This window comes from Pempheris klunzingeri, chromosome 6 (genome assembly GCF_042242105.1).
Source record: "Pempheris klunzingeri isolate RE-2024b chromosome 6, fPemKlu1.hap1, whole genome shotgun sequence".
Classification (NCBI taxonomy): domain Eukaryota; kingdom Metazoa; phylum Chordata; class Actinopteri; order Acropomatiformes; family Pempheridae; genus Pempheris; species Pempheris klunzingeri.
The window spans coordinates 1,716,740-1,729,493 of record NC_092017.1 but is presented as its reverse complement, the minus strand read 5'-3'; the positions used below and the strand labels follow the sequence as shown (position 1 = coordinate 1,729,493).

At 42.2% G+C, this 12,754-nt stretch overlaps 2 protein-coding genes across 2 annotated transcripts in view; one reads left to right on the top strand and one right to left on the bottom strand.

Annotated features, from left to right (window-relative positions):
- mcf2l2 (MCF.2 cell line derived transforming sequence-like 2) overlaps positions 1 to 12,754 on the top strand; it is an 81,104-nt gene that overhangs the window by 19,596 nt on the left and 48,754 nt on the right. Inside the window, exon 15 of the mRNA XM_070831734.1 lies at positions 37 to 125. Coding sequence (XP_070687835.1) covers positions 37 to 125 — 89 coding nt within the window. The remainder of the gene's footprint in view (positions 1 to 36; positions 126 to 12,754) is intronic.
- Positions 2,474 to 3,936, bottom strand: b3gnt5a (UDP-GlcNAc:betaGal beta-1,3-N-acetylglucosaminyltransferase 5a). The gene has a single exon (XM_070831735.1). It carries the CDS (start codon positions 3,746 to 3,748, stop codon positions 2,558 to 2,560), a length of 1,191 nt encoding a protein of 396 aa, XP_070687836.1. The 5' UTR covers positions 3,749 to 3,936; the 3' UTR covers positions 2,474 to 2,557.

Genomic DNA, 12,754 nt, shown 5'->3' with positions numbered 1-12,754 from the left:
TGATTAAGGCAATATGTGTGTGTTTGTGTGTCACAGATTGAGGTAATGCACGAGGAAAGCCAAGGAGGCTCCACCCATGTCGTTGTGGCCCACGAGACAGAGGAGAGCCTGTCCAACAGACGCAGGTAAAGACAGAACACACCACTGTGACCATCTGTGTGTGCTCATATGCAGCTCTCTGCATCTCCGCAATGTTGTTGTGTCATTGTCTGGGTCAGTAAACAGCAGAAATACAATTGGTTTAGTATTAGATCTATGCCATAATCTGTGCACGGTTTGAAGTGAGGGTGTCATATTCCAGTGATTTATAGCACTTACCACATGCACTGTGTATGTGAAGAGCCCATTTCAGACACAGGTGGTGTAACAGTTAACATCCAGGTGACAGTGCAAGTGGTGATGTAGGACTCCAGTGTGGAATTTATCCATGTTTAATTTTACCCTGCATTGTATGGACTTAGTCAAATCAGACCAACCTTAGCATTGGAGCATTTCTATATACGGCCACTTTATAGATAATCTCCATTCGGGTCTAGAAATACTCTACTTGGAATGGAGTTTTTTTCTGATGTTGTTTTTTTTCTATAAAAGAGTTCATATACCTTGTAAAATCTAAATCTACTCCCTATCTGTTTGCAACAACAATCTAGTCAAAGTGGTTTTAAAAGTTTAACTCATATGTGTTTTAAATCCATTCAATCGCCGGTCTATTGTTGAGCTGAGATGACAACATCTAGCTAATATTTCCTTGTATATAGACTTCCTCTTCTGAGGTTCAAATGTGGTCTTTCATCAACCAGTATTCCAGATTCAGCAACAGAAAACACTGCTTCTTGTGCTACATTCATTCAGCACAGTGACCACAGTGACCACAGTGAAGTGTAACAGGATGCAGTAGGGCTATATTCTAACAGACTAATGAAGAGACTCACTGCAAAGGAGGGGGGGTGGGGAAATCAAGGGGAAGAAACAGAAACAGGAGGGTGATGAGAAAAAGAATCCATAAAGCTGAAAATGCAGAGGAGTAAAAATCCCAAACCCCTTACTGTGAATCTGACAAACATTTTCTACTTTATAGAATAGCAAAGTTCATTCATCTGGCATTATTTAACTCCAAGTCTGGCCGGATCTAGCTTTTGTCCTACTGGCTGACTGGTGTCTCAACAGGAAATGATTGGTGCGTTTTGTCAGCATGATGGAAGTGAGTCAGAGCAGAACTAAATAACACACAAAGTTGAGGGTCTAAGAGTAGGAAGGCTATTTAAAGAGTCTGTGACCACCCAGAAGAACATTTCAGCTAAATACATCTGTTACTCACACAGAGTGTCCACATTTGTTTCTACATGGTTCCTGTTAGTTTGCAGCAAAGTTATGGTCCAAGCACCCTTTTTTTTTTGTTAACAGTCCAGTATCCTTGGAATTACATTCATATCAGACAATTATGCACCTCACAATTAGTATCTAATGCCAACGGCTACTTCTGATGTTCTTGTCTGATGACAGGCTGGTTTTGTTTTTAAGACAAAAATGATATCTGACCAACTACTGATGATTATTTCCATTATTGGTTAATTGGCCAAATATTTCGAGATGACTTCTTCAATTTGCTAAACCCAAAACTGCAATTTTTGCTTGAAAATTTGATTGAAATATCTAATCAATTATCAAAATGAATGCCAATTAATTCTATCAATCCATGATAGTTTCAGCTCTAATTGTCATACACAAAATAAAATTGTTATTGTACTTGAACCCTCTCTTCTGAAAGGTTGTTCTTCAGAGTTGCCTATCATGAAGTCAGTACACAGAGGTTTTGACACAATGTTTACTGCTATTATGTATTCATTTTACAAAATAACTACCTTTTGCCACAGTGATATCGTGTTCTTCAAATGATCTACACAGTGTTGTGCTTTCTGCTTTCATATGGTTTGTAGTTTGGGAAGCACAGAGGCTTTTATGATAATGAGGATTTGACAGGATGCCATCCCTGATAACTTCCTTCCTTCATTGGGGCCGCTTGTTAAAAGGGTTGAAGTAGGCCAGATTATACTTCAAATCAAGCACTTTAAGGGATTTTCATAGAGGAAACATTGATGAAAATATAAAATAATATGAAAATTTGGACACCAAGTTTAGTAGTTTGAAGCTGATAGTAAAACTATCATCCATCAAACCCTCATAACTGCCTTTGGATAAAAAAATCAATCATATTATATCTGGAGTGCATTCAGATTTTAAATATTGATAATAATCCTCTAAAAAGCTGCAATTATCTCTGAATATGACATGAAGGCAAAGTTAACAATGTGAAGCACTAAACAGTGTATACAAGCTTAACCTGGTCCTGCTGGTGACTGAAGAACAACTGACTGCATTTGTTTGCTTAACAGAACAGGTTTGATCTTTATTACAAGAGAGTAAATACACAGTATAACCAGCAAACACTGAAATATAACATGAAAGAGAAAAAATGACTGTGTGAGGCACCATCATTTGTTTATAAGGTATATTTAGTATTCAGCAGTCCTTGCACCAATCCTTGCATTAAGACCATTTATGTAAAAGCAGCCATACAGGAGTACGTATTCTGGTAATACGGCACACACAACAGCATCACTCTCACCGCTGTGCAGTAAAGATTACCAATAAATCCTCTGGAGTGGCTGTACACTGAAGGGTCTGTGGCTGCCTGCCATAATGAGCGCACATCCGTGGCGTGACCATGCGATGTGATCATGTGATCATAAATGCAGGGATGGTACGGAGCCTTGCCCTCCCCTGAAAAATACACATGTTCCTGGGGAGAGACCCCCATGGCTTTAGCACAAATCCCCATGAAGACATCATCGATGTACATGGAGGAGTTCAGCGCAGTAGTCGCGTGGTAGATCTTAGCGGCCACATCCCCTGAAACCACATACCCCGCCCCTGCAGTGTAGTCTGGGTAGGAGGGCCAGGGATACAGAGCATAGGGTACGTGGTATTTGCTTTCTTTACGGCGAATTGGAGGTGCTCCTCTGTGTACATGCCCCACCCACAAGTCTTTGGCCCCTGATTCTATACTCAGGACCTGCCGCAGGTACTTCACCAAATTGGGCATGTGGACAAAGATGTCGTCATCCGCAGACATGAGGAAGCGTGCCTGAGGGCAGTACTTGTGTCCCCAGTGGAACTGCAGAATCAGTTTGGCTGTCAGATTGTGGAAAGTGTCCAAAAAATTCTGCTGGATTAGGTCTCCATAGGTCTGGTCCTCCTGTAGCAGCGCGCTCTGCACCCTGGATCTCTGCCGAACATCTGGGTGCACGCCGAGGGCAAACACCATCCTCACACTCGCCCCAAGTTCTGATAAAACAAAGCTCTCATTCCCCCATGTGTCCCTGATGGCCTGGCGCCGCTCAAAGTTCTCTGGCGATGATTTGACAAACAGAAGCAGAAGGACATCGTCCTGGCTTTGCCCATCACCTCCACATTTACCTGGGTGGTTGATGAGGTACGGATAGTTCACCAACCCACCATCCATTCCGTTAAATCCATCCTTTCTGGGGTGACGGTTTGAGGAGATGGCGAAGGAAGAATTGAGAAAGTCATAGCTGTTGACCAGGTAGCGGTACGTGTAGGACCTCATATGACTGACCACGTGGTGGTCCAGCTCCTCCCAGCAGACCATCACCACACACAGCACCAGGCCTGTGGTCAGCAGCTGCACACACTGGCACTTGCGGATACGACGGAAGTTCATGAACATTGCGACTAATGCTGATTTCTCTGTCTCTGAACACTGACAGGATCCTTTGAATCTGTCCACAACTCTACTTTCGTGCAGATGGATCTTCCTCCGTCTTACCCCTCTCTTCTTTTTCTGATAGTAGACTATGTGATTTCACCTCTACCTCCACATTTCACTCTTAAGCTTGACTTCTCATTCGGCTCTCCAATCATCCAATCCTCTTCCCCATCATCTCCTTCGTTTTATCTTCTACCGTGTGTCTCGCCTGTCCCCTTTCCCTCCTCCTCCTCTCTTTTTGATGTCGTCAAGTCCAGTAAGCTTTTGTCAAGCTCTTCGGCATTCTGGGTGCTCCGCTACTGATCCACTGTGTGAAGCAAAAGCTCCCCTCCCTCATAGTGATCAGGATGGAAGCAGCTTCCGGGTAAAACTCAGTGTTGTTCGTTCAGCCCAAAAAAACTTGACATGCTCCGGGTTAGTTTCATCCCTCTCCTCCACTTCCTCACCCTTTTTCCTCCTCTGGGTTACTGTAACGTCAGCATGTCATAGGACCACGTGGCACCTGAGAAAAAGAGGAGCATCGGAGATCAGGGTCATACGGACAAGATTTTGACTGCTTGGGCTACATACATTAGACTTGACATGATTAGTGGAGTCATTCATCAAACTAATTGCCACTTATTTAGATTTTCAACTAATTCATTGTGTCATTTGTCACACATGAACTCCAAACTGTCTGTTCAAGCCTGTCACATGTTATGATTTGCTGCTTTTCTCTCATTATACTACTGCAAACTGAATATCTTTGGGGTTTTGAATGCACAGAGCAAAACGCATAAAGATGTCAATTTGGGATCTTGGAATATTTAGTCACATTTTATAGACTAAACAATTAATTGTTACAGTATTAAATGACAATAATTCTGTCCTATTTTTGTAGTTTAGAAAGCACTCACATAAACACACAATAACTGTTGTTGTCTTGATTACCTTCTCTATCCATTGTTTCAGAGCAACAAAACATATTACTCAAAGAAGTCCCAGGGTGTGTGAGAGCTCTACGGTGCAAACTTCAAAACCACACTAGTGTCTCTAGATCAGGGGTGTCCAAACTACGGCCCGTGGTCCAACTGTGGCCCGTGATCCAATTTTCATTGGCCCGCAGGAAATTCTAAAAATGTATTGGAACACGGCCCACACATGGAACCTGCGTTGGACTGTGTTGTACTTCTTAGTCTCACCACTAGGTGGAGTAACTGTCTTGAACGAGGCAGCTTCTCTATAAAATGAGTAATAGAAGAAGAAATGTGCTACAGGTGACCCAAAATAGCAGAATTAAGGAAACGTAAGAGAGCAAGTGAGTGTAGAAAGTTTCAGACGCGGTGTGCGATGAGAGCACAGCTAATAACTAATGAAGATCACTTTTGCATTACGGAGGAGCTGCTTGATGTTAGCAGTCTAAAGAGCACCACGACGGGTGAGGATGTTTTTGAAGCTGGGCCAGGTGCAGTTGGCATGATGGGACTTAAATGGGAGGAGTCCAGGGATCTTAGTTGCAGCATCACTTTTTCTCTCTTTCACCAGTTCTCTGCTTTTGCAAAAGAAACTTTAAAATGACCCCCACCCCCCTTGTCCGCCCACACTGTGATAAGATTGTGCCCCAGGGTACCCCTATTGTGAGGTTTGTTTACATGGACCAGATCTGCATAACAGTCCACTGCAAGAAGGTGATCAGGGTCTAAACTCAAGACTAACTCAAATGCCTTAGTATTTTTCACATTTGTTGAGAATTGTGCCGCTTATCTGCAACTACTTTGTATGTATGCATGGCACACATGGTCCACAGCGAAACGTGGAATAACCCGATTTTAGTTTAGTTTTTTCATTAATTTAGATGAGCCTGCAACCGATGATTGTTTTCACTATCAACGACTGTTAAATCTTTAAAATAAAAAATACCCATCACAACTATCCAGAGCCCAACGCAGGCAATGCCTCGTTTTGCCTGACCAAAAGTTCAAAACCTTAAGATGTTCAATTTGCTTATGCACGTGATAAATAAAAGCATCAAATCCTCACATTTGAGAAGCTGAAACAATACGACGTTTGGTATTTTAACGCGTTTGCAGATTATTTTTCTCTTCGGTTGCTTCAGGAGTTTATTGGATCATTTCAGCTCATTTCATTTTAATTAGCAATAAAAGTCTGTTTTCATCCCAGGCTTCATTCTTTATTGCTGCAGGCTGTTGACATCCTAACAAAAAGGATGTTAACAGAAAATGAGAGTGAAATGAGACCAATGTAGGCGCAGTTCATGTTAAAGACAGCAAAGTATGACCACCTGGTATTGGTGGTCATACTTTGCTGGAACAAAGAAGTGGACTAATTCATGTGAAAAGTGTGAATCGAGCACAAACAGGTGGCTTTGGGCGGGCTGACCCCCCCTGTAACACTGCAGTGAGAACAAAAACGCGCGCACAGATCACTTTGCGCACACATTCGTACAACTTCCAGGTAAGACCGTGTTTTAAAAATCCAAAATCAAGATGATCTAAGGGTCGCCCATCAGCCGGGGAAGACCATGCCAGCAGCTCCCACCTGTTTCAAAGTTGCGCTTCCGCTACGGGTGACTGACAGACACACACCAGCGGGATCGGCACCGGGAGGACACGTCACCGGTCCGAAAAAAAAGATTTCCCACATATGTGCTACTCACCGCAGGTCTGCAGAAAAACACGCTGACAGAGCGCGAGACTTGGAGAAGAAACTATGATGGACGCGATCACTGAAGGTAGTCCGGGCTCACGGCTTCATGAGCCTGGCCGCTATTGGAGTCGCAGAGGATGGTGCATGCGTCACCACGTGGTTTTTACGCACAGGTGTCTGTGCGTATTGTTCTTCCCCCCCGGCTCTGTAGTGTGTGGAAAGTGTGTGTGTGTGTGTGTGTGAGTGGTGTGTAGACCTGCAGAGTGAAATATAACCCCCCCCCCCTGCATTTAGTTATTGAGCTCATATTGTAACATTAATATAGCGACTGCAAGAAACGTCTGCATGGACACTGGCTCTTCATTAGGATCATATTAGAATATCTACAGCCGTTCTTTAATGTGTGTTTTAACCCTATGATTGACTGTCTGTTTGGTAAAACATCAATTCAATGATCTTACAGTTCTTCTATGGTGATTTAATAATAATTCTAATTTTGGTAGTTCTACCATATTATTTGTTTTGTGCCTCTTAATTGAGTCTAATGCCACTACTATGTGGCTTTGAGTCTATCTAATCTACAGTGTTGCTAAAGGGGCTAAATGTCTGCATTCTAGGAATACAGGAGGAGATGATAGACATGTAATGTGTTCAGCATTACCATAGGGACCGCACATTTATTTTAGGTTTGTATACGTTGTTGTGTTTCACTTAGAATAATTGACCAGGGTAAACTACGTGCCAATGAGGCCCATAACTTCGATTTCTGCCATTCAGAACATGTCCAGGCTCACAACTGTTTTGATTTCCAAAAGAGAGGATGACAGAAAGTTTGGGCGCCGCTGGCTCTAATTCATGTAAAGTCGTTGCTTTATGACCGCCACATATCTGCAACATGCAAATGGACAGTAATGTAGGCATGCAGTATTTCCTTCATCTTAGAAAAGATCCTGAATCTGCGGCACACGGCAGTTGTTTCAAGGAAAGGATGGTGGCTGTTTTTGTCCAATTTTACTAATGATCCTACTCTTGGTGAAACCCTCTATGGCAATTACTATTACACCACTCTGATACTTGTATGAGAACTTCCTGTATCTCCACTAACAGTATCTCTTTGTGTGTTATGTTCCATCAGGATTATTCTGGGTCTATTCTACCTCTGTATTTTTCATTCCTCTCATTTGACTCTAATTTTCACAATTGATTCATAGGTACTTTATAAGGACTGGCAGTGTGTCTTTGGCTGGCTTCAGCAGCATATTTAATTAATCAATATCCTGTGCTTTCACCGCTATTTTACAACTATATGCTATCATGAAAGAGCTGTGGCACACAAGTATGAGTTTAAAGGGATCTTATTTTACTTGAATATATTTCTAATATTCTTATTTTATCACAATATCTCTGTATGGATGTCTGGTTCTGCTGCAGTCAAAACATGCACCTTCTAGGTGTGTAAACACTGTGCAGGGCCCTTTGGGTGAGAATGTTGCTTAGATGATAAAAACGATGATGCGATGATGCTCTCTCTGGAAATGGCAAAGTGACAGCTAGAGAGGCACCTCTGCTATGAGTAAACCATTAACTAGACACACTAGTGCACACACACACACACACGCACACACTGAGAGACAAGCAAAGTGCTCTTTGATGAAGGGCGAGGTGGAAATATTATCACATTCCGGTGGCTTTTTATATTAACTCAGTGATACTGTCTAGACTGTGATATCAACAAGTCCAGAACTAGCCATGAATAACCATGAGGCTAAGGGGTGAAATTCAGTGCAGATGACTGTATCACTGACCGTGCTGGAAACAGTAAATTGCTTCATTGGCTGTGTCTGTTGCATGTGACTACTTGTAAAGTGACACTGCCAAGCATCCTGTTTGCTCTCCCTGCTAAAGCATCTGCTGTAAAACTCTGCTGATGTTGTCCGGCATGTCACTCCCCGCTCTCTTCCCCATTTCCTGTATAATCTTTGAGACTCATTTCATCTGTCTTCCTTCCATTGTTGGTCCAAATATTGGTAACCGATATGAAGCAGCCTGTCCGGTCCTTCTGTGAGGATAACGCTAGTTGTAGCAGCTAAAGTGCTGAGTGTCATTAGGGGTCTCCTTCCATTTGTAAAATGATTTGGGATTTGGACTTTTTTTTTAATGTCAATGTCAATGCCTTCGATACCAAAGCCACCTTTTAATATCGTGACTGAGGAATGTGGAGTATATCACTGGATGCATATCATAATAAATGTAGGTTAAACAATTAAAAAAAATAATGAACAGAACTGGTTTCCAAAGAACTCTGTGAGGATATCAACAACTCGCAACTGCGTTATTTATTTCATTGTATGTAAAAAAACATACATCTTTGTAGTGATTACTCCTCAAATCATTCAGCCATGACTGGGACCAAAACAGGGAAGGGGGTGCACAGAAACAGACTGGCCCCTTAACACGAAAATCACCATTGTATATCGTAAACACCAAAAAAATAGTCTGCCCATGTTGACTAACTGTCCTTAACTGTGAATGTAAGTGCCGACCCAGCACAAAGAATTACAATAGAGGGGTGTTAGCTCAGCAGAGGCCCTGAGCAGAGAAGCTGCTGACGTCCGCGCAAAGCTGCCACACAACAGGCTGATATTTCCGCAGCAGCATATTTTGACTGAACACCGAGGTCAACCGACAATGGGGAGCTCTGACAACACGTGGCTTAGCATCCACAGGTCTTGTGACTAAACACACTGTGAGTGGATCCACCATCTAGGCTTTGTGCCCGGCGCCTCTTCAAGTAGTGATCTGTACATTTTCATATAGGATATGTCACATGTGTTACTGTGTGGGTGCTGTGTGTTCTGTGGATGTGTTATAGGAAGTGGAAAATCAACAGCAATGAACACTACAGTTGATAAAAATCAGGCTCTCGCACGTCAAATAAACAGTGCCCACATGCTCCACGCTCATTGAAGGCAGCAGCACCTTTCTTTGCAAGCGTTCCTTTGGCAGGAAACTACACCTCCTAATTACCCAACAGGCTAATATGACTTGAAGTTCATTAAAACAGTTAGCAGTCGAAGTTTAGCTTCACTGAATATTTTCTGTAACCACGTCTGGTTCGTGTCGGTGTTCCGCTATTTTTTAAATTAATCTTCTAAATCTACATTTAAATCAAAGGAGTGCACATTTTGAGAGAGGTGATGCTGTACAGTGATGATGCTGGTTGTCTGGTGAAGTGAGGGCATGCAGTGTGGAACGTGATGCTCTCTCTCTCCTTGGCCATAAAAGCTTTACCACAGATAGACACAGGCCACGGAGTCACATTTCTTTTCCAAGAATCCCTGAAAAGCTTCCCAGTAGCTACATGCAGAGTTGAAGAACAATGACGCGATAAAAACAGCTGCTTCATTTTTGTCTGGTCGCCTGCAGGTCGTCTTCTGAGTGAGCGCGTTTCTCCGTTTTACTTTCAGAGGGCCGGAGGAGAACAATAAGCGTAAGAAGTCACGTGACACCGAATAATTGAAGTGGGGCAGCTTAAAATTTGAGACTCTCTCAGACTTGAAGTGAGATCACATTAGCGGACATCAGTGCTCACGTGTTGATATCTGACACCAAGCACATCTTTATGCTTGAACAGCCCTGACTACCCAGACACCTTTTGTTTTTCCTTCACCACAGAAGGCAGCGCAAAGCAGTTCCCTTTCCTATGTTTAAACTACAGGAACTGGAACTGGTTTTTGAACACGTCTCTCCACAGCAGGGAGGACCAGTAGGCTGTTAGTCATAAGGCTATATGATGGCTCCATGCACGGTAAACACATCATCTACCCAGCAACATTAGAGTATTCTTCAACTAACCATCATACAGTGGAACAACCTTAGTTTGACATGGCTATGGTTCTCTACATAATGGTCACATGGGTGAAAAATCACAGGAATGCAGAATATGTCTGTGTCTGTTTAGGCTGCAGTCACCCATGTTTACTCACGGTGAGTTTAATCATACAGTCTGATAACTGGTGTGGGACACATGGATTAAAAATGTCTACAGCCCCCATGACAGAACCTGTCAGAAAAGTTCCTCGGCTGAATTCCAATGCAAACCGAAGCATTACTTCATGAAAGAGGCGGAGACAATTGAGATTACAAGATGGAAGTTGTGTTTCATCAAAGAATTGTGTTGGAAAAACCACACGCAGTCAGTCAAGTCAATCTGTCAGACACGAGGTGGCAGTTCACCCAGTTTTTTGTGTGAAACGGAAATTGAACACATCCTCGTACAGAAAATGTTACAGGATATGTGGGTTCACTGCATAAACCATATCCAGAGTCAGAGACACACACAGTGCAACACAGGTGGGAGGACGTGATGTAGAAACATGCCTTCCAACCCGGCTAGAAGAAAGCACTGAAGTTAGGGTCTGTGATAGCAGCATTTCAGCCAGAGACAAACACTAAGCTCCCACTGTGTTGTGAAATAAGCGCTTCACTTTTACTGTTAAAATATTAAAATTATTATTTTATTTTTTTTTACACAAGTGGAACTTACTAAAACAAGTCCAGTGTACTGTCTGCATTCTTTTGTGAAATATCCCTTTAGGGCACTGTACAGGAAATGATGGCAGTATTTCCTTATCTCTCATCAGTAATGAGGTTACACCTGCTGCGGGCACTACAGTAGAACAACTGACAACAGTAAAATAGGGAATCAAGTCTTTTAAAGCCTGGTCAGATCTTTGAATCAGCTTTTCAAAAAGGTGTGGGAGCCCGAGAAATGGCAACTAATACGGTGACATGCATGAAGGAGCCATATGATGAAATAATTGTATTATAATTTGTGTGGGGAGCCAAGAGGACTTCAGTCAGCTCTTTAACACTCACTGTCACATATTGTATGCATGAGCGGCGTCAGGAAGGAATAAGGTGCTCTCTGGGTCATGGTATCCAGTGCTTGGTAATACGTCAGTGCCTGCGTGACCCACCAGCAGCTGACCACTTCTTTGTTGACTGAAAAAGATGTACCAAGGCTGAATATGTCATATGCACATACTGTATTCAGTCAGTGATGTAGACAGCACTGGCTGGAGCCAATCTCAGCTGACTTTGGGCGAGAGGTGGGGTTAATTGGTGACTCTAAAATCGTAGGTGTGTGAGTGTGAGCGTGAATGGTTGCCAGTCAATCGCAGGGCTGACATATAGAGACAGACAACCGTTCATGCTCTCACTCACACCTGTGATCTTTGAGTCACCAATTAACCTGCATGTCTTTGGACTGTGGGGGGAAAAGAGAGAGAGAGAGAGAGAGAGAGAGAGAGAAAACCCATGCAAGCATGAGGGGAACATCGTGTGCTAACCACACAAGAGTCTGCAGCAGTGCAGTGCAGCACCCAAGCCACATCCGGGTGAATGATATTGTAAACTTTGTAAAGAAAGACGAGAGAGAGGAAAGGGGAGAATGAAACGTATAAAATATATATAAAACAGTCCTATCATGTTATGTGCTGTTATAAAACATACACTGCATGTGTTTCCATATTCCTGCACCTGAGCCCTTTTTTCACTTAAATGTCCCATTGCACTATATTTTATTTTGTACATTTCTATATTTGTATTTTTTGCACTTTTGCATTGTATTTTGTATATTTGTATTTTTATTTCTTCTCAATTTTTTATCTCCTTTTTCTTCGGTTCTGATGTAGCTGTTGCGTTATGACAATTTCCCCCTCTTATCTTATCATATTGTGCAAAATGCACTTTTCAATCAATCAATCAAAATGTATTCATATATGCCCTTTCCAACAGCCCAAAGGGTGACCAAAGTGTGAGACCAAAATGTATTTCATTTCTATCAGTGAAGTCTGATTATACCAAACCACACACACCTCTGACCTGCAGTGACAGGCCTCCACTCTAGAGCTACGGTGAAACCTGGCCACATCGGTTTAAGTAGAACACAAAAACTTCCCTGTGCTCCAGATGAGTTCATGAATATAAGCTGATTTCCTGTCAGTGCGTCCCCCAGAGTCATTTCACTCTCATTCCCCTGATCAATAAAGTTGAGTTTTATTTTTTAAATGCTTATATTTTCCATTTTAACACACAGTGTTTTGTTTCAAAATACATCTAAAAAGTGATTGTTTCTCACAAGAAAGAATCGATTTTCATTCCAATAATTGTATAAAGTGATCTCAATTTAGCCCCACTAGAAAATTGACCTTTTCTTTAAAAAACGAAAAAATGAAAACAACTGTTCCAAAATAACATTTAAACCACTGAAAAGTAACTTTTAATTTTAAGCGTGAACAAAATCTTTGGTTTGCAGGT